The sequence below is a fragment of the Lissotriton helveticus genome, chromosome 8 (assembly GCF_964261635.1).
Source record: "Lissotriton helveticus chromosome 8, aLisHel1.1, whole genome shotgun sequence".
In the NCBI taxonomy this organism is placed as follows: domain Eukaryota; kingdom Metazoa; phylum Chordata; class Amphibia; order Caudata; family Salamandridae; genus Lissotriton; species Lissotriton helveticus.
In genome coordinates this window covers 995899771-995921925 of record NC_136069.1, presented here as the reverse complement: position 1 = coordinate 995921925, position 22155 = coordinate 995899771, and the positions used below count along the sequence as shown (strand labels likewise).

The following is a 22155-nucleotide window of genomic DNA, read 5'->3' as shown; positions in this document are numbered from 1 at the left end:
GGATCACTGGTATGGAAGCTGCTATTTTGGCATTGTCTTCCCGAAAATATACCATGTGAATGGAGTTGCTGGAAGCAGTGAAAATACTAATGGCTTAGTGCGTAGTAAAAGAGAAAGCGTAGGTGAAATTATGGGTAGTATTTTCAGTGCACTGATACCTGGAGTGGGAGTGGTTCTGAACACTCACAGAATTGGCAAATTGTCCACCATAGTGGATGTGCTGTCTACTGACACAGCTCATGGATTTCTGCTGGTCAATACCGAAATGGTTGCGATCAGATCAATGGTTTTACAGAACAGACTTGCTCTTGACACCTTATTAGCGAAAGAGGGCGGAGTCTGCCGGATGTTGAAGGCGCAACATTGTTGCACTTATATTCCGGATAAAAGTGTGCAGCTCAAAAGATATGTGAAAAACATTACTAATTTGGAAAGGGAACTTAAACCACTCGAGGTTGACAGTGCCTGGAAGAGACTGGTAGATGGTCTCTCAAATGTAGGTCATTGGCTTGCTTGCCTAGGTAAAAGCTTATTGTTCAAGGTACTGATGCCAATTGGAATTATAGGTCTTATCCTATTCTTCATATTTGTCTGTTGCAAATGCCGTAAGCACACCCGAAAACATCAAGTGAATGCGAGAGGAGTGAAACGAAGTGTGGATGAGCTTGAGTTAGAGGAAATAAATAATCAGATATACAAAAGGGTGAAGAATTCTCACCCTACCAAAAATGAAAAAGAAAAGCTGAATCGCTTGTTGGAAGAGATAGAGCTGTATAAGGTGTGAGAAGTTGGCATCTGGTTCCATTTATTTGTGATGATAGTAAATATCATCAAAGAGGGGATTGATGAAGCAACGCTTCGCATCGCGACGTGCTTTAGTCATGAACCTCGTTTATGTGTAATCAATTAATAATTTGTACGTCTTACTAATCTTTATTTCATGTTTGAAACGAGGTAAATGAAGCTTGCCTATGTGTATTTCTAATACGATTAATTGAGTCTTTAAAATGGCCGCTGCTTTTAAATAGCTTCTGCGCATGCGTCAGTCACACTCACGTGTTCTGACGTGTTCGCAGATTTGGAGGGAATAGAATGCGCATGCGTAATACATAGCTTTCGTGAATAACGTGGTGATGCTCTTGTGTCTGTGTATATGTAGCTAACATTTAGACTGCATAGTATAATTTTATAGTGAAAAGTTGAAAGTACAAAACAAATGATGTGTTTTCATACCGTTATTTCTATGTATTAATTTGTTCTCGCTTACTTTTCATGTACCGCGGGGAATGGGGGTCTGACTGAGCCGAAAGCCATCTTGGAGGTCCTCTCTGCGCATGACCGTCCGCCTGGGGAGAAGTCAACCTTGGCTGGTGGAACTCAGCCAGCTGGCAGGGATGGGCAAGATGCTCCTGAGAAACTGACCTGCGAACTCAGCAGGACGGAGTCATGTGTCCCTATTCCGAAACAATGTAAATTATCATTGTATTTCCCTGGACTTTCTCACGAGAACCCCAATCTCGCTAGGCGGTACCCAGAGATGCAAAGTAGGCATCCAAATAGTGTGTTCTGATTGGTGTGTTACCCAAATCCTACCTTAGGACCAATCCAAATTGAGGGTTTCTGACACTTTGCAACATTTGGGGGTGGTACACTGCCCCAAAACAGTATATCTACCCTGGGTTCACCTAGGGAAATTGTCCGACTTGTCTGGTTTAGCTGACCTGTCACTGACCCATTTGACAAAAAACAACCTAGGCAACTTAAGGTAAAGAGGACAAGGATTGATGTAGAGGGACACAGGCTGTCAATTATTATAAAAGCAGAATTATATTCTCAAATTTAAAAACACAATAAGCAGTAACATAAAACAGGTTTGAATGTATTTTAGACAAAAATTATTACAAAGTACAAATTTCATAAATAATGCATTGTATATAGAGTGATTTATACAGTAATTTGTGCATAAAATTAAAACAATGGGGAACAAATGTAAACAATTACAAGTTAATAAAAAATGGGTGGCCTAATATTTCTCTACGCGCGTTTCGGCGACCAGCGCCTTCTTCTGGAGTTGCCACGTGAATTTAAATAGCGGTGAGATGTAGATAGTACACTGTGATCTGAGGTTTCGTGTTACAGTCTCTTTAAGACGTCGAGGCAGGCTATGATAAAGCCCAATAAAAATATAACATCAAGCTCCTTGCTGGACTTGGGATGAAATGCAATATATTAAAAAATCTCCCTGCCCGAACTAAGACGGCAGGGCTCCTTGATTCTCTCGAAGTGATGTACTGATTTGCGTCTTGAGCGCGAGGAACGATGGATCTCGAATGTGGTTTGAGTCAAGTATAATGTATTAAAAGATCTCCCTGCCCGACGATTGACGGCAGGGCTCTTTAACTCCCTCGAGGAAATGCACCGACTCGCGTCTCGGTCACGGGGGTTGGGCGAATCTTGAATAGGGTTTATATCAATTATATGTTAAAAGATCTCCCTGCCCGAGGATAGACGGCAGGGCTCCTTGATTCCCTCAAGTTAACGCGCGGGCTCGCGTCTTGCGTCTCGACCGTGACCGAGACGCGAGTCGGTGCATTTCCTCGAGGGAGTTAAAGAGCCCTGCCATCAATCGTCGGGCAGGGAGATCTTTTAATACATTATACTTGACTCAAACCACATTCGAGATCCATCGTTCCTCGCGCTCAAGACGCAAATCAGTACATCACTTCGAGAGAATCAAGGAGCCCTGCCGTCTTAGTTCGGGCAGGGAGATTTTTTAATATATTGCATTTCATCCCAAGTCCAGCAAGGAGCTTGATGTTATATTTGTATTGGGCTTTATCATAGCCTGCCTCGACGTCTTAAAGAGACTGTAACACGAAACCTCAGATCACAGTGTACTATCTACATCTCACCGCTATTTAAATTCACGTGGCAACTCCAGAAGAAGGCGCTGGTCGCCGAAACGCGCGTAGAGAAATATTAGGCCACCCATTTTTTATTAACTTGTAATTGTTTACATTTGTTCCCCATTGTTTTAATTTTATGCACAAATTACTGTATAAATCACTCTATATACAATGCATTATTTATGAAATTTGTACTTTGTAATAATTTTTGTCTAAAATACATTCAAACCTGTTTTATGTTACTGCTTATTGTGTTTTTAAATTTGAGAATAAAATTCTGCTTTTATAATAATTGACAGCCTGTGTCCCTCTACATCAATCCTTGTCCTCTTTACCTTAAGTTGCCTAGGTTGTTTTTTGTCAAATGAGATTCTTTCCCTGACCTAGGAACGATATTATCTATGTCTTCAGGGGGTCCTTGTTAAATACACGCTGTCACTGACCCATCGCACTCAATAGGTGACTGAAGATACAGAGAGTTGCGGAGCACTCTGTCCTAAATTGACCATAGACTAAGGTTTTACAAAACCTTAAAGTGCTGGCGAAGCACTTTGCTGGGAGTTCGCTGACCCAATCGGGGTCTTGATCGATAGCTGCAGAGAGGGTGGAGCACAGGCGTTGCTTCCGAACTGTGGGTGCCGGTCCTGTCCTGAGGGTTTCCTGTCCTGATTCCTGTCCTGATTCCTAATCTGAGGGTTTCCTGTCCTGTCCTGGGTGTCCATTCTGCACCTGCTGTCCATTGAGGGGTATCCTTCCTTGAGGGTTTCCTGTCCTTAACTGACCCGTGGCCAGGGTTTGGTTTCCACACCAGTCTAGGTAAATATTGCTCTAAATCTCTCGAAACTGCACCTTTCTATTTTTCTGTCTTTTGCTTTAATAAAGACACACCTTTGCATATGTTATTTTTCCATGCTTTCCGCAACCATTGAAATCGTAAAGTCATTTGCATTTATTTCATAACGTGTTCCCATGTTACCCTACCTGTTAGAAATCATATTTTGCATTGCAGTTTGTCATTTTCTGATATGGTCTAGAACCTCCTTACTTAAACTGTCTAAAGAACTTTTGCCTTAAATGCATAGCATATTCCCGTTGCATCTCATATTAGCATTTCAATGATTACCCTGACTTTATTTCTCTATAGTTATGTACTTTTCATTATTTTGATTATCGATTGTCTTATTCTTGTGAATCTCATGATTTCCGAACACGAACTTTAGATAAACATTTTAAAACTTCCAGTTGTCCGTGGTCATTATACAGAAAAATTGAATGTTATTATTTGAGTTGGTATTTTGCTGCCTTTCCTTTACAGCTAGCTCCCTGATCCGTTGTGGTCATAGGTACCCGTGTCGGTGGATGGTAAGTCGGGTACGCTGAGGAATAAAAGTAGGGAATTCACACAAATTGGTAGCAGCCCGTGAAGTCGCCCGATCAATGTATATGGTGAATTGAAATATATGGGCCCGAAGCCGGAAGCGGCGAAATTATTGGTTGGGTGACCTCGCGCGCTCTATCATAACCATAGAATCAGATCCTTTTTTCCTACAAATAGGTTATCGATCATTGCTCCAGATTGTAATGTTTTATCTGATGTTCAATATGTTTTTCAGCCTGGCCTTCAGACGGTTGGGGGGGGGTTGTCAAAGTTGTATCCCGGTAGCGTTCCTATTCACCCTATATACAGGCCACTTGAATTATAGGATTGTGCAGCAATTTTCTCATAATTATAAGATTTGCAGCACATGTCACGTAATCCTTAATCTGCTCCATAATCTGCATTTGTTTTATTTTTGAGCTCAAACGGTTCAAAAGCTATTAAAAACGTAGTGACACATGTTGCCAAGCAGTGGAAAGTACTTTGTAAAGATTGACTGATCACCTTTCTGTAGCTTATTGCTGGGTTTGGGTGTTAAACTGGTACTAAGGAGGTGCAACTAATGCCCAGATAGTGTTAACATGTTTAGAAATGACACAATAATGAAGTGATACTAACCCAAAATGTGCCACCTAATGCCGCATAATTTGCCTTTTCTTGCTGCATAATTTACCCAACCCTGCTACATAATTGGGGCCTCACCTGGCACATAATTCCAGTGGTCATGTCTATATATAAATAACTTAGAGTAGACACTAGTTGAGGGTGGTATGGACATGCCCTGGATTGGTCGTCGTTGGACTCCTGTGCTCCTTTATGCAAACAACGCTGTCCTTATTTCTAGGATAACTTTGGGGATGGAAAGCTTGCTTAATTCTTTTGTGCACTATATGGACAGCCTTGACTGAAGTACCAATTTTACCAAATCACATGTAATGGTGATTGCCCCTCGGATGACTAAATCCAGAAGTTTCCAAGTGAAACGTAACATTGTTAGTCGTGTTACCACTTTTCAGTACCTATGAGTTTAGTTTGATTAATCTATGACTTGGTCTCCTCTGATCTATGCTAGAAGTCATATGCTCTCCAGGAACATTGCCTCTGATTTTGATTTTTCCTCCATGTTGGAGCAAAAACCTATCAATGTTATGCCCGATATATACACAGCTAAATGTGTTCCTATTGTGCTTACAGCAGAGACATTTGGGTCTTCATGAATCTCTAAGCATTACAAGTAATTGGAAACACATTTTTAAGAAGGCTTATTTGTCCGCCTCAAATTTGCTCAGGTTTTTGACTGATATTTTGTAGATACGACCTTTGTACTTAGGCTATCTATCTGTTTAAGTCCTGAAAAGAGTCTTAATTGCCTTATATTGAAGGTTTGTTGGTCCCTTGGTGGTGTGTCTATCATAGCTTGGTTAAGTTATGTCAAGGTTTGCTTTAGTAAATTGGGACAGTCCGAAATATTTAGCAATCCAGGTATAGTTAATGGTAATGCCGCCTGGACTAAGGGGACATTTACGGTTTGGAAAATAAAGGAGGGAGCTCTAACCGAATTAGCTAAATCTTCTTTTAAAGCCTATGTCTCGTTACTTGCCACTTTTTTCATACAGCCCTATTTAACCTTCGACATATCAAATCATCACCATTTCCGTTTGACCCGATCCAGATGTAATTTATTTCATCATCAGTTAGCTATCCACTCAGGGAATCATTTGATTCCACTGGTGTTCCATGTAGCCGAGTCCATGCTTCCAACTAGGACACTTTGCACTTTAACATGTTTTGTCCTTTTTATAAAAAAAAACTACGGAAGTCTTTTATTGTTCATTTGTTTGGTTGGTAAGCACTTTAAACAAGTTCAACCGGCTCTGTTTTATCTACAGTTATTATCGGATGTGCAGACTTGTTTTTATCTGGCTTGTTTTTTATCGGGGGCAGTTCGATTACAGAAAGTTTTATCATGAGTTTGATGTATTTGATTTTTATATTATTGTCTTTTATGGTTTTATCTGTTAAAACTGAATAAAGTTTATATGATGATGATGATGATGACGTGTGCGTACATATTTCACCATGAATGCGTTCACATACTGTATGCTCCAGCCACTATTTATTATTTTTCAATTTATAATAAAATGAATAATTTAAACATGCACAGAAGCACGTTGTGTATCAGAATTGGCTTGGCAGCAATCTGAACCTGATAGAGCCTCAAAAATACTGAATACCGGTCCTCTTCTATAAAAAAAAGGAGAAGATGAGGAGAAGTCAATGTTTTCGGAGTTGTTGGGGTGGGAGAAGCAGGGAGCAATGGAGGGGCTTGAGTTCAAGGGGTTTGAAAAGAAGCTAGGACAAAGCAAATAGGTCTCGCCTATGCAAGTGCTATTGGTTTTGGCAATATGTTTTAGCCATGGTGTACACCAGTGTGGTTGCTGTTCAGGATGGCTAAAAGCTAGTGCGGTTTGGTGGAGTGGGGCTGAAATCGGGTAGATTGGAATGTGATAAATTAGAATAGAGTGAAGTAGGGCTGATTGGGGTTCAATGGAGTAGATTGCAGGGGATTGGAGTGGAGTAGAGTGGGTAGAGTGGAGTGGGGTAGATTGGAAATGCGTGTAGTAGATTGGGGTGGAGTGGGGTAGATTAGACTGGGGGAGTGGGGTAGATTGGAGTGGTAGATTGAAGTGGGGTAGATTGGAGTGGGAAATATTGCACTGGGGAAAATTGGGTTGGAGTAGCCTGGATTGGAGTCGGGTAGATTGGGGGCGAAGTGGAGAGGGGTAGATTGGAGTGGGGTGGAGTGGAGTAGATTGAGTGAGGCTGGATGGATTGGGGTAGACTGAAATAGGGTGAATTGGGGGAGATTGAAGTGGAGTGGGATAGATGTGAGTGGAGTCAGTTAGATTGGAGTGGGGTAGATTTCAGTGCCGTGCAGTAGATTGGAGTGGGGTAGTTTGGAGTGGAGTGCAGTAGAGTGTAGTAGACTGGGGTAGGGTGGAGTGAGTTAGCATCGGGGATTGGAGTGGGATAGATTGAAGTGGAGTGGGTTAGGTTATGGTGAAGTGGAGTGGGGTAGATTGTGGTAGATAAGAGTGGGGTAGATTCGAGTGGAGTAGGGTAAATTGGAATAGAGAGGAGTGGTGTACATTGTGGTAGATTGGCATGGGGTAAATTGTAGTAGATTGGAGTGGGGTGGATTGGGGTAGATTGGTGTACAGTGGAGAAAGGGTGGGTTGGGTTGGATTGGAGTGGGGTAGGTTGGGCTGCAGTGGGGTAGACTAGAATGGAGTAGATTGGAGGGGGGTTGAGTAGTTTGCAGTAGAGTGGGGTAGACTGGAGTGGAGTGGGTAGATTGGGATAAAGTAGGGTGAACTGGGGTAGATTGGAGTGGGGTGCATTGGGGTAGACTGGAGTGTGATAGATTGGGATACATTGGGGTGGATTGGTGTATACTGGGATAGATTGAGCTGAGTGGGGTAGATTGAAATGGAGTGGGGTAGATTGGGGTAGAATAGAGTGAGGTAGATTGGAGTGGGTACAGTGGGTTAGACTGACTGGAGAGGGGTAGATTGGAGTAGACTGGAGTGGGGTAGATTGGAAAGCGGTATTGTGGAGTTGGGTTCTCTAGGGTAGATTGGAGTGGAGTGGAGTGAGGTATATTGGGGTAGATTGGTTTGAGTGGGGTGGATTGGGGTACATTGGAGTAGGGTGGTTGTGATTTGAGTGGGGTATAATGGTGAGGTGTGGGGTAGATTAGAGTGGGGTAAGGTAAAGTAAGTTGGAGTGGGTGCAGTGGGGTTGACTGGTGTGTACAGGGGCAGATTGGTGTAGATTCAGGTAGATTGGAGTGGAGTGAGGTATCCTGGAGTGGAGCATGGTAAACTGAAGTGTGATAGATTGGGGTAGAGTGCAGTGGGGTAGAGTGGATTGGGGCTGAGTAAAGTGAGGTAGATTGGAGTAGAGTTGAGTGGAGTGTGGTAGATTGGACAGGGGTAGATTGCAGTGGGTTGGGGTAGATTGGGGTGGGGGAATTGGGGTGGGTAGATTGGTGTGGTGTGGATTAGGGTGGAATGGGGTGGATTAGGATGAATTGGAGTTAAGTGGGATAGAGTGAATTGGGGTAGGGTAGATTGGAATGCAGTGGTGTGGAGTAGTGTAGATTGGAGTGGAGTGCAGTGCAGTAGTTTGAGCGGAATGGGGTAGATTGATGTGGACTGCAGTGGAGTGGGGAAGACTGTAGTGGAGTGGGGTAGACAGGACTGGAGTGGGGTAGACTAAACTAGTGGAGTGGGGTAGATTGGATAGACTGTAGTGGAGTACATTGGGGTGAGTGGATTAGGGTAGATTTGAGTTGATTGGCAAGATTGAAGTGATGTGGGGAGATTGGAGTGGGGTAGAGTGGAGTGGAGTGAGGTACATGGCATGGAGAGGAGGGACATAGAGTGGATGGGCACAGAGTAGAGTTGCATTGCATGGAGTGGCATGGAGAGGAGTTGTGTGGGGTGTCAGAGTGTCTTAGAGTGGAGGGGAGTAGAGTGGAGGGGCATTTCTTAGAGTGGAGTGGCATGTTGTGGAGTGGTGTGGAGTGTTGTAGAGTAGATTGGAATGTCGTAGAGTGGGGTGGAGTGTTGTAGAATAGATTGGCACGGAATAGAGTGCCATTACAGACAACACATTTTCATTTGAAATGGCCTTTACATTTTCACTGACATACAGTTTTACTGCACACAAACGATAATGTATGAAAATGTCATTACCTAGTGTATTGATGTGTTTTGATTGTATTCAAATATTGGTTTCCACCACACTTCTGAATTACAAACAATAAACTTAATTTGTACTTTCCTAGTTCTGATATATTCTGTAATATCAGCATCATTTATTTTTCTTGTGTGCTAGAAAAAAAGTCTGTCATTTCACAGGAAGATTGTCACATACATTCTCTTACTTTAAAGTCAGGGACAGAAAAGTAAACATAAACAGGCACATGCATCAAGGTAGGATTTTGCGAGTCCTTAATTGCGATAATTAAGGAATCGCAATTAAGGACTCGCAAAAGCCTATGCATGTAGGAATCGTAAAAAATAGCGATTCCTACGCATTCCTTATTTGCGACTCGCAAATAAGGAATGGCTTCCCATTCATTCCTACGGGCCTACAGGCCCATAGGAATGAATGAGAAATTTCAAGCGCAATTTGCCAGTACCAATAGGTCATCGCAAATTGCGCATGCAATTTCAGGGTGCAAGGGTGTCAAAAGGACACCCTGTTGCACCCCTGAAATTGATCTGTGCACATATGTTGCGCACACATATGCCTTAAGGGCATGTGTGTGCGCAACATGAAACTTTGAAAAATGCACAAAAGTGCATTTTTAAAAGTTTTTGCAAATTACCATGAAGTTCAACTTCATGGTAATTTGCGCAAATCACAGAATTTTTTTACTTTAATGCATTGCATTTAAGGCATCTCAATTTGCGATTCCTTAAATGCATTCACAATTTAAGTAATCGAAATTTAGAGATTACTTAAATTGCAATTTTTGTATTTGGGATGATGCATCCCAAATGCAAAAATACTGGACGGAAAGGGTCAGATTCTGAAAATCTGCCCGTTTGTGACCGGTTTTTCTTTTGATGCATGTGCCTGTAAGCTCCCTCAGAAGACAGAGCCTGACATTTTTCCTTTGTCTTTGAATGCACAGCAAAGGTGACAAGTGGTGGAGTGGAGTGGTGTGGCTCACTGGTTAGAGGCGGCAGACCCGGAAGCAGAAGTCGGCCCGGGACCAGGGTTCGATTCCCGATGAGGCAGGGTCGTGGACTAGGGTCAGCGGACTCGATAATTCTCACCTCAGTGCCTACTCTAACCAGTGGTCCCACTCGGCAACTCTGGGCATTAGCTTGCCTAATCTCCACAACGGCCCCATCAACGCCGGGGATGCCTGGCTCCACCTTGGGGATTCCCAGCAGGGACCATCCCACAGGGAAAGCCAGGACGGGTTCCCCAGCGGTATACAGCGCCAGGACGCCGACTGGCAACAGTGCGCTTTACAAGTATACACATTACATTACATTACATTAGAAGAGCACTCAGAAGGATATAGTACACAAGCAATTCTCCACCGGTCAGACAAACTCACTCTGGACACCCTAAAACAAATAAAGCCAGTAAATAGAAAGCAAGCAAATGTGAGTTACATACCACAGAGCCGATGGTCAGCAATGGGCAGAATGCATTCCCTAAGAAGCTTTCTCTACGCCGACAAGAAGTTGTTAGTAAACAAGACAGCTGTGCTGTATGGTAGGCATTAATCTGATACAAAGCAAACAAAAAGCCATGAAGAGTTTTGGGGGGTGGATGGGGAGCAATGAAGAAGCTAGAAGTGGAGGAAGGAGCCTCACAATTGCTGGTGCAGGGATTTGAGCGGGGAAGCAGTAAACATAGGAGAGTACAAGAAAACACATGCACTCACAAGGTGTGCTGAAAGAAAATGAAAAAAATGGTTTCTAGAATGTGGGCATTGGAAGGATACAAGTCATCCCATCAAAAAGCTGGTAAAGAAGCTATACTTCAGGGGAGGGACAAACACAAAAACAGGAAGGAAAGCCATTGACTAAGATAAAAGCAAATGAGACTAGAAAACCAATCAATGCTAAGCAGTGCGCTGGCCCACTGCCCATTGTAAGCATTGGTATTGCCCAAAAGCGGCTTTCAACAAAAGATAGCTAAATACTGTCTGTAAAAGACCTAAAAGGACTAGCAAGAGGTGCATTTGGTGCCGTGATGCAATCTACTGCAAAAGTCTCTTTTGATTTGGGCAATATTCTCAATCCTCAAGTCTCTTCTGTCTCCCACATGACATTTCAGCAAGGAAATAAAATAAACTATTCGCAAGACAAATTTTAGGATCAGAAAATTAGACTTTTAGATTTCTCTCAATTTGTAGCATATAAAGAAAAAGAGCCCAAATAACTAGGGATCTTAAACTTCCTCAAGAGCTATCCTTCCTCTAGTTTTATGAAAGCATTGACCGAGCGGAATTTCTAATGCAAATGTATTTACCCCTCTCTAGGAAAACGAGGTGGAATCAAAACTATTAATTTGCTATGCACAGCACTGTTAATAGTTAAACAATACATATTCATGTTAATATTGACTGTAGTAATCTTTTTGCATAGCGAAATTTTGTTTAATGTTAATGGACCAAATCGCCTGCCAGCATGTAAAGTGGAAAACATTAGATGATCCCTTATTTGCATTGTGCAAAATATGTGTTTGAATATTTTATAATGGTTTATTTTAAACACCCTCATACATGTCATCATCGTGGAGAAGTGTGGCTCAGGGGTTAGAGGAGGCAGACCCGGAAGCTGAGATCGGTCCTGGACCAGGGTTCAATTCCCCGCCTCGGCGGGTCTTGGGCTAAAAATTCCACGGACTCGATAATTCTCGCCCCGGTGCCTCCTCGACTCACGGGTTCACACTCTGCGACTCTGGGCAATAGCTTGCTTAATCTCCACAACGGCCCCTCGCGGCGGGATGCCTGACTTTCACCTTGTGGACACCCTGCCGGGGTTTCTCACAGGGGAATACCAGGACGGGTTCCCTAAGCAAGCGCCAGGATGCCCTTTGGGTGACATGTTTGCGCTATATAAGTACACCTACATTTACATTTACATTACACTTTGGCCATACATACGCAAATAACTACATTGCGCTTCAGCTGTGACCTTTCCCCTTCTCGGGTATGCTGAACAAAATCCTGTTTTGTGCTTGTGAAATAACAATACCATTGTTCAAGCAATTCATATGTGCAGAGCAATTCATATCTGCCACCAAGCAGCATGCCCTATGAATAAATGACTGTTTTCAGATTTTCTTTACACAGGAAAGAAAGCATTTGCTTTATCAAGGCCTTGGCTTTCTATTTTTTGTACATTCGTCTATAGTGCAGCATCTTTTTTTCTGTGGAGGCTGATGTGAACTTTTAGTGACAGAACAAGTTACCAGAGAAATATGTGGTCTGCAGTTTATTCTGATCCACGAAAGAGTGAGCGCGTGGGTAGAAGAATGCTTAAGATGAGTTATGGCCCTTTACTCTTGTCGCAAAGTAATTTGTGTTATAAAGAAACATACTAATGTTTCTAAAAACTGAAGTTGAAAGGACATGATGGCTATTATCCAAAACCTAAAAACCACTGATATCTGCACGCTATGGTGGGCTATGCAATCATTATGCCTTGCTAAGCACTGCTTGTTATCTGTGCAGGTTTCATTTTGTTGTGTTTTTCCCCAAGCAGAGTTCTCCATAGAGGGATCATTCCCAAGCATGTCTGTGGTGGGTGAGTGGATTCGCGGGTGTCATTTATCCATATGGCGGTATCGTGTAGAGGGAGTGGGTCTGCCGGCGGTCCAAACAAAAATGTGTTTATGTAAAGTGTGTAGGTTGAGCCTGTGTGGTTGCTTGCATTGTTATGTTAATTTCGATTTATATAGCGCCAAATCACCGACAGGTCTCTTAGCGCTTGCTTTGGGAACCCGTCCTGGCTTTCCCTGCGAGATAACCCCTACTGGGCATCCCCAAGGTGAAGACCAGGCATCCTATCGCAGTGGGGCCGTAGTGGAGATTAAGCAAGCTATTGCCCAGAGTTGCAGAGTGTGAACCCATGATTCGAGTAGCCACCGAGGTGAGAATTATCAAGTCCATGGACATTTTGAGCTCAAGACCCTGCCGCGTTGGGAATTGAACCCTGGTCCCGGGTCTGACCTCTGCATCAGGGTCTGCCTCCTCTAACCAGTGAGCAACACTTCTCCATTGGGATTGAGTCCATCTCAGCCATTGCATCCTTGATGCTAGATTGGTCCTGATGGACCTGTTGCAAGGGGCACAGGTGTTGTCCTCCTCTAGTGACAATGTGTTGGTAAAGTAGAGGCCTTGCTAGAGCGGTTTGGTGGAGCCTGAGATGATGCGTTCCAGATGTTCAGATTAGGGTCTATGCAAGTCAAATGTTGTTAGTAGGTCTAAAACATCAACAAGAAAAACACTATGACCACTTTGGTGAAGTCAACAAGTACGTCATTCTCAAATATGATCTGCAAGGTCATTTGGTCAGGAGTAGTCCTGTAAAGAGGCTTTGTGACTGTGCAGTATACCATAATTGAGCAATTTGTATTGTTTTTAGGATTTGTGGTATAACTTTTAACTGTAGTTTTTCAGTAAAAACATGAATGCATTCATTATCCTGAAATATCAAACACCGAAGCACGTCACAGGAAGACAGATTACCCTACTAAACAAGTGAGAAGGTTCACATACCTGCCAGAACCAGCTTCCTTGAAGAATCCAGAAACTTGACCGGAGGAGCTCGAGTACAATATTACCACGGAAGAATACTTCAAGGAACAGGCAAAGTGCTCCAGCAAACACAGCTATGAGTAGCAGAACATGAACATGGACATCCAGCATTGCTCTTCCATGGACATGGTAATAAAAGATGAAACCTGGTGGGAAAACCGATGATCAGTTTTTGAAAACGCAAAAACAGCCCAATTTCTCAATATTACAGATGGACACTAGAGCCTCCATTATGAGTTGCCGGAGTGGTAACCTTGCGAGGAAACTAGTCTGGACAGTTCCAAATGTCCTGATGTTACCAGACCCTAAATCTGTACATCCAGAAAGAGACACTGTTTTCTCTGCATGAGGCACAGTCCTACACTACCCGCACCCTGCAGCACTATTGGGGAGCAGGCAATGCTCCCAAAGAGGCCACAGCCTTTCCACCCCGAAACACCGTACCCAACCCCGTGCAACACCCTCTACCCCATGGGTACTCACAAACTTTCTCTCGGAGGCCAAATTTACATTGTGGTTTGGGTCCGAGGGCCGCACTGGTGGGGGCGGGGTCAGTGGGGGAGGGGGCGGGGCTAGAGCAACAACAAAAAACTGTGACCACGAGGTTGAACACAGGTCCCTGCAGCGGACACCTTCGTCCACTGAGCCACCAGACCCGGCATACACACATCTTTCTTTATCTCTCTCTCTCTCTCTCTCTCTCTCTCTCTCTCTGTCTCCCTCCCTCCATCCCTCTCTCTCCCTTTCTCCTTGTCTCCCTCTGTCTCACCCACTCTGACTCTCTCTCCCTCACTCTGACTGTCTCACTCCCTCTCTCTCTGTCTCCCTCTCTCTCCTTCCCTCTCCCCTCCCCTCTCCCTCACTCCCCTTCCTCCTCTCCCTCCCTCACTCCCCTTCCCTCTCTCCCTCTCTCCCCTTCCCTCTCTCCCATTCCCTCTCTCCCTCTCTCCCCTTCCCTCTCTCCCTCCCTCACTCCCCTTCCCTCACCCCCTCCGTCACTCTCCTTCCCTTACTCCCTCCCTTAATCCCCTTCCCTGCTCCCTCTTCCCTCACTCCCCTTCCCTCACTCCCCTTCCCTCACTCCCCTTCCCTCACTCCCCTACCCCGCTTCCCTTCCCTCTGTCCCTCCCCACTCCCCTTCCCTCTCTCCCCCACTCCCCTTCCCTCTCTTCCTCCCTTACCCCGCTCCCCTTCCCTCTGTCCCTCCCCACTCCCCTTCCCTCTCTCCCCCACTCCCCTTCCCTCTCTCCCTCCCCTTCCCCACTCCCCTTCCCTCTTTCCCTCCCCTCACTCCCCTTCCCTCTTTCCCTCCCCTCACTGCCCTTCCCTCACTCCCCTTCCCTCACTCCCCTTCCCTTACTCCCCTGCTCCCCCTCCCTCTGTCCCTCCCCACTCCCTTTCCCTCTCGCCCCCACTCCCCTTCCCTCTCTCTCTCCCCTTCCCCACTCCCCTTCCCTTCCCCACTCCCCTTCCCTTCCCCACTCCCCTTCCCTCACTCCCCTTCCCTCACTCCCCTTCCCTCACACCCCTTCCCTCACTCCCCTACCCCGCTCCCTTCCCTCTATCCCTCCCCACTCCCCTTCCCTCTCTCCCCCACTCCCCTTTCCTCTCTCCCTCCCCTACCTCGCTCCCCTTCCCTCTGTCCCTCCCCACTCCCCTTCCCTCTCTCCCCCACTCCCCTTCCCTCTCTCCCTCCCCTTCCCCACTCCCCTTCCCTCTTTCCCTCCCCTCACTCCCCTTCCCTCTTTCCCTCCCCTCACTCCCCTTCCCTCACTCCCCTTCCCTCACTCCCCTTCCCTCACTCCCCTCCCCTCACTCCCATGCTCCCCTTCCCTCTGTCCCTCCCCACTCCCTTTCCCTCTCGCCCCCACTCCCCTTCCCTCTCTCTCTCCCCTTCCCCACTCCCCTTCTCCTCCCCACTCCCCTTCCCTTCCCCACTCCCCTTCCCTCACTCCCCTTCCCTCACACCCCTTCCCTCACTCCCCTACCCCGCTCCCCTTCCCTCTGTCCCTCCCCACTCCCCTTCCCTCTCTCCCCCACTCCCCTTTCCTCTCTCCCTCCCCTACCCCGCTCCCCTTCCCTCTGTCCCTCCCCACTCCCCTTCCCTCTCTCCCCCACTCCCCTTTCCTCTCTCCCTCCCCTTCCCCACTCCCCTTCCCTCTTTCCCTCCCCTCACTCCCCTTCCCTCTTTCCCTCCCCTCACTCCCCTTCCCTCACTCCCCTTCCCTCACTCCCCTGCTCCCCTTCCCTCTGTCCCTCCCCACTCCCTTTCCCTCTCGCCCCCACTCCCCTTCCCTCTCTCCCTCCCCTCACTCCCCTCCCCTTACTCCCCTCCCCTTACTCCCCTCACTCCCCTCCCCTCACTCTCTCACTTCCGCCTCCCTCCCCTCACTCCCTCACTTCTGCTTCCCTCCTCCACCTCCCTCCCTCTGTCTCCATTTTTCTGTCTCCATTTCTTGGTCTCCCTCCCTCCTTTTCCCTCCCTCTCCCTCTGTTTCCCTCCCTCCCTCTCCCTCCCTCCCTCATCCTCTGCCTCCCCCCCTCTCCCTCTACCTCCCTCCCTCTCCCTCTGTCTCCCTCTACCTTTCTCGACGTAAAGAGTTTCACTACCTTCAGAATGCTCTTGCCCCATGAACTCCTATTCAATAGGACTAATTCTTAGCAGTGGCTAATCTTGATTCACTTTACTTTCTGGAAGTAGCATCTCTTACGTGCCCTCACTCCAGACAGAGTGCCACCAACCTTGTGAACCCTGAGGTGTTCGAGACCCTTGTCACACTATGATGCATTATATTCTAATGCTAAAATCATTGCATGTTTCTCCAAAAGCAGCATTGATAAATGCTCTTCTTCGGCACTCCCAAGCAGGATGAAGAAGCGCATGACCCCCACCACCATATCGGAAACTTATTTATTTATTTATTTTATTTATTCAAATTCAAACTCAAATATTCAAATTTAAACTGCCTTTGACTCGATACTGAAGGAACTAGATGTATTACATTTAGAGCAGTGCATCTCTGTGGTAAAATGTCACCTTGAGTAGACGCCTAACATGACTGTGTCTGCCAGGGCTGAGACAGCTTCCCGCTTCCAGACGCACCCGAGCACTTGACAGGCCTTTAGAAAGACCATTTGCATGTTAGTGGAGCTTTGTTGATTTCACCTCTTCTTAGGCCCCTGCAGCTCCGCTCTGTGGGGGCCGGGTGATTAATTCCAGTGATAGGCAGAGCGGAGTTGCAGGGGCCTAAGAAGAGGTGAAATCAACAAAGCTCCACTAACATGCAAATGGTCTTTTTTAAAGACCTGTCAAAGTGCTCGGGTGCGGCTGTGTGTGTGAGAGAGACTCTGCTGCTCTGCCTATCACTGGAATGAATCACCCGGCCCCCACAGAGCAGCAGAGTCTCTCCGAGTGTCGCTGCTTGTTTGCAGACATTCTTTAAAAATGTGTTCTTTAAAACACGGGTATGATGTCTGCGAGGTCCGCGGGCCGCCAGGGCAGACTTGCCGGGTCGCCACCGGCCCGCGGGCCGTACTATGAGTACCCCTGCTCTACCCCAACAGGGCCCACACATATTTACCATCTGCACTAAGTAAGAAGGTGGTAAATATCAGCATTGAAATCCCCAGAATCAAGGAAAACCTGCACAACGATACCCAGTAATTATAAGTCTGACAGGTTAGTCCCCATTTTGGGAAGTTTAACATGCAATCCCTTTAACATATGCCAGCCAGATTCATGAATTCCAGCCCTAGTTTCTCCCTTTGGAGTTAACAGAGAACTCATAACAGGGGCCTGTACCTTTCCGCAGAATCCTCACCTAGTGAATGTCCCGGGTGAAAGGCAGGATATGGAAACTACCAAAGCACTAACTCTCCAGCATCACCAGATGCTGTCATGCGAAGATCCCGCTTTCTCAGAGGGTGGCCCTATTGAGTAAGTATTATTCACCACATGTGATGTTTCAAGTGAGGTGGCGTTCTGCAGGTCTAAGTACAGACATGTATCAGAGCACTGTGCCAGCCATCATTCTCTGTAAAGGTGTACTCATCCTGTAGCATCTCCAGTGCACCAGAGTCACAAATTGAGCCACAAGGAAAGGGAGTGCAGGCAGATTTGGGTCCCTCAGCACAGACTGACGCAGAACAGGTCTGGGTGACACCAGAGCTGTTGTTGCCCGTGAAGCCACAGCCAAAGGTTTGACCAACAGCTTAGAGCAGAGGTCGTCAAACTTTTCTCAGCTGAGCCCCTCCATCTAAACCTGTTTACACGTCGAACCCCCCCCCCCCACCACCACCTGACAAAAAAGTTTGGGAAGCTGGTACTCTGCATCATTGATGACCATTCCTGCAGAGCCCAGGAGGTAAGGGCAAATAATATAAAATAAAGAGCTCCACTTCCAGTTTTGAGTAGTACCTGGAAACTGGAGTGCTCACAAAAGTTTGTAATATATTTCTGCAGGTTTATATAGTGCGAACATGACCCAAAGGTATTGGAGTGCTTACAGGAGCATCTTTTACATTACACAAGCACACATTCATTTTTTGTAAGCACAGGGCGATAAAGTGATATTCCCAGAATCACAGGATGTTGAGCAGACACCAAGAATTAAACCTGGTTCCCCAGCTCCACAGTCATCAGCTCTGGCTATTGCGCCACATCCTTGCCCTAGACAAGATATCAGAACAAGCATTGGAAAAGCCAATAGGTCTCGGCAATCAGATAGCTACAGACGATGGCAATGTAAGTGCATTTGTGTACGGCTCAGGGGCTGTTTTTATTGAAATCCACAAATGTATTACCACTGATTGCTGAGACCTATTGGCTTTGCCAATTCTTGTTTTAGAGACATCATACGTGTCTGGAGTTGTTCTCATTAAAGGCAGGTCCCTTTTGGAAGGGGGAGGAATGGCCTTTTCAGCACAGAGATGTGAGGGCTCAAAGACACATGTCTGTGTCTTTGAGCCCTCACACATGCACATCTATGCATGTGTGTGAAGCCCACACATGCACAGATAGATTATCACAGTCCCTCAGCAGAGCAAAGCCTTCTTGCCTACTCAGACGGATGTTCACAGTCCATCGGAGGAGCCAAGGCAAACTCCCACTCTGGCACAGAGTGTCAAGCTATGTTCCAAATTGGTTGGGGTATTGGCATATTAAGTTTTGTCACAAGAGGCAAAGGGGAAGAGACAGCGCAGACTGAGCGAGGGGGCAGCAGGTTAGAAACAGAAAAGTGAAGTAGAGACCCTAACAAAAAGCAAGAGGATGCTGCATTGGCCCAGCATGGGCCTAGCCTGGGCTAGCTGGACAGGAATGTGGAAGGAATTGAAGACTGAGGAAATAAACAGCAGGCTCAATGGTAAACATATTTTTGAAGTTTATGTTAAAAGACAGATTTTAGAACCTCATGGGTGTGAGTGGAAGGCGCGCAACGCCCATTGGGCTCAAAGGGCTTCAGCCCCCCCAGCCCCCCCCCCCGCCCTCTTGTGTGTGGCAGCCTGGGCTGAGACAGCTTCCCGGGTGAACACACACAGCCTTACCTGAGTACTTCACAGGTCTTTGAAAGACCATTCCTTTGTTAATGAGGCTTCGTTATTTTTCACCCCTTCTAAGAGGCCCTGCATCTCCACTCTTCCTATTGGTGGAAGAATTAGCCTTCCACCGCCCCCAAAGGCCCCCCCCCTGAATTTTGGCTCTAGTTGCCCCTCTGGTGAGTGGTGTATCAGGGGAGAAGAGATGGGCTAGTTTGACCATGTTAGGATGTAGTTACATTACGTCCGTTTAGAATGTACCTCTAAACCGAAGGATGTTGTGTTTGTGCACTCAACTTGCTTCTGAAACAAAGACCTTTTTCACAAACAACAAATGTTTCTGTAGTCGTTCTCTGCCAGTGTGAACTTAGGAGTGAGAACCCAGGTCTGCATGAGAACATCATGCTGCTCACTGTCGGCATACTGCGCATTTGCAGAAACTCTTTGACCCTGATGGGTGGTGGGAATTCAGTTAAAACAAACATTCCCAGAATTCCCCTTCTTTGTGCACCTGTGTCCCTCGTGTCCCTCTTTGCTTTAGGCATTTGGGTAGTCCCTGAAGCTAGAAAATAAGCATGGTCAGTTTCTGTGGTTTTATTTAATGCTGACCTCTATGGAGAAACTAATATGCTGGCCCTCAAGCTGCCTCCAGTTGTTCCCCCAACCTAGTCCAGGTGTCATGCAGGGGTTGATGGTGCAGAACTCTGCCCCCTTGAACTGCAAGAGGGTAGCAAAGATTTGTTTGTCTTCCACAGTTGGCGACTCAGTGCACCAAGCGTTTTTTGACAGCTTAGAATTCTTTAAATTGTATTGCAATGTAATTGCATTTATATAGCGCATACTACCGAGGCGTTGAAGCGCTTGTCTTCACACCTTGAGTAGCCCATAAGGGGCTCCTGAAATATGTGCACAAACATACAGCAGCTGGAGCTGTAGCAGCAACCCGGCTGAGACACACGACAGCGGGGGGCTGCTGAAGCACTTTCAGCCTAATAGGCGTTGCGCACCTGGAATCAACAATGAAAGGTGATGTGGTAGGGTGGAGTGCGCGCCCATCCCTGGGGGATGCTGCGCCCACCCCAGGGGGGCACACCCCACAGTTTGAAGACTTATGCCTTAGAGGGTGGAATTATAGAAGAGTAGGCAGCCACAATTAAATAATTCCAACATGGCATGCTGGAAAGCGTGCACTTGTGTCTCATCAACTGCCTTGTGAGGAAACGCGGATGGAGTTTTTCAAGCACCGGGCATTAGGGAAATGCATTGCTGACTCCTGGAACAGTCCCGGGAGCATGACTGTTTCCCACAGGAAGAAGATGCTCCCTTCTTGTGGTGCTTCTTATGCTTCCTAGCAACATTATCTAGAGAGTGAGTAACAGGGGCGCACCACCAGGCCTTGGCCCCTAACAACGTGGCCTCACTCTTTCCATTGGCTTTGGCGCACGAGTGTGCACTTACAACCCCCTCCAGCCCTAGGTAGTGATTGAATCCCAATCACCACAGTCAGAGGCTGTCCAGGTCCAACAACACCTTCTCCTTACAACGACTCAAACAGTGCTTCAAGGCGGACCCTCAGGAGGCAACATTTAACGTAGGTACACCCCAAGCTGGCAAAATATCACTGCAGGATCTCTGGATTCATACTACGAGGCAGGAAAAGAAAGAATTCGAGCCACTGCACAAAGGTATGCCTTATATAGGATAATTACATCTCTTTTGGAGGTTTGCAGAGCCACAGCCTGAGCCTCATATGGTACTCTGTTGGTGCTGGGGAGCTAATGCTTTGCAAATGTCTGGATGCAGTTTGCCACCAAGGATATTAACAATGTGAGGAATTTGGGGCGTGGCTACCTGCGCTGCGAGATGGTCGCCTTCTGAGCGAGCTCCGCCGATCGGGGGAATAATCCTGCATTTATCCTGTTAAAAAAGACACTTCTGCCATGCTAAATACTTTTGCCAGTGGGGAAAAAGGCTATGCACAAGTTGGCAGAAAATCGGAGAGCAGCGCGACTTTATTGCCGCGATTCGATGGACAGCGAGGCAAGACTGTGATGAGCTGTGTGGGCTGAGGCCGGGGGCCGCTGCATTGCCTCTAAAATCGAGCCCGAGGAGGCGAGGGCGGCTGGAGGCCGCGACTACATCGGACTGCGGCATGCGCGAAAATACGCCAGACAGACTAGTAAGAAGATTGGAAAAAGCAAGCACAACTATGGTGTGCGTGGGAATTTGTTGGCGCTTAAACGAAGGTGTACAACTAGCCGTTTTATATGAGCCCGGATTTTGACAAAATGGCAGCGCCCTGTGGATCCACATTATGAAGGTAGAAGTTTGGAAGTGAGATGAGGTGGATGGAGTGAGACACGTCTGTGAGATGCTTGCGACCCTGCTGTACACAACTATGGATGGCTTGGAGCTGGCGCTGTGAGTAAGGAGAAAGACGCGCTGCAGAGGAAGGGTTCGGCTGACCTGCATAGCAGTACGCGGCAGAGACGATCCACAGCATGATCGCGTATCTGGCAGGAGCCTGACTTGGTGGAAGGCAATGTAGTGGCGAGGAATCTGGTTATTGTCCTCAGTGAAAAGGGGCTACGTAGTGCATTCTGCGCACGTGAGACGGCCTTTGTGCGAGCTCAACCTACGTGATACTGGTGTCTCCCGGGAACTGCTGGTCTGAGCTGGGGACCTAAGAAGCGCATGCCTTTGCGGGAGATGTGCGGTACAAAAGGGGGTGGTGATGGACTGAGCATCTGAACCAATCAAACACTCACACCCAGTCAAAAGATCTGGGTTTAATCCATCACCGTTCTTTAGCCCACTCTGCCACCCCAGTTCAGACATGGCTATATGCAAATCAGTCTGACCCTGTGCCTCATGGGAACAGTCCAGCCCGAACTGCCAAGCCATGCCTTCCCTGGACCGGAAACAAGCTTCCGAGGACCGGTTTCTGGCATTACAGCCGTCTTCAGCCCGGCTTGCTT

General features: G+C 46.7%; 1 protein-coding gene across 4 annotated transcripts in view; it reads right to left on the bottom strand.

The window, feature by feature from the left end:
* Nucleotides 1-22155, bottom strand: part of LOC144773050 (transmembrane protein 45A-like) — a 489234-nt gene that overhangs the window by 111998 nt on the left and 355081 nt on the right. For all 4 annotated transcript variants that reach the window (XM_078657835.1, XM_078657836.1, XM_078657834.1 and 1 more), the window contains exon 4: nucleotides 13604-13788. In XM_078657835.1, coding sequence (XP_078513961.1) covers nucleotides 13604-13788 — 185 coding nt within the window. The remainder of the gene's footprint in view (nucleotides 1-13603; nucleotides 13789-22155) is intronic.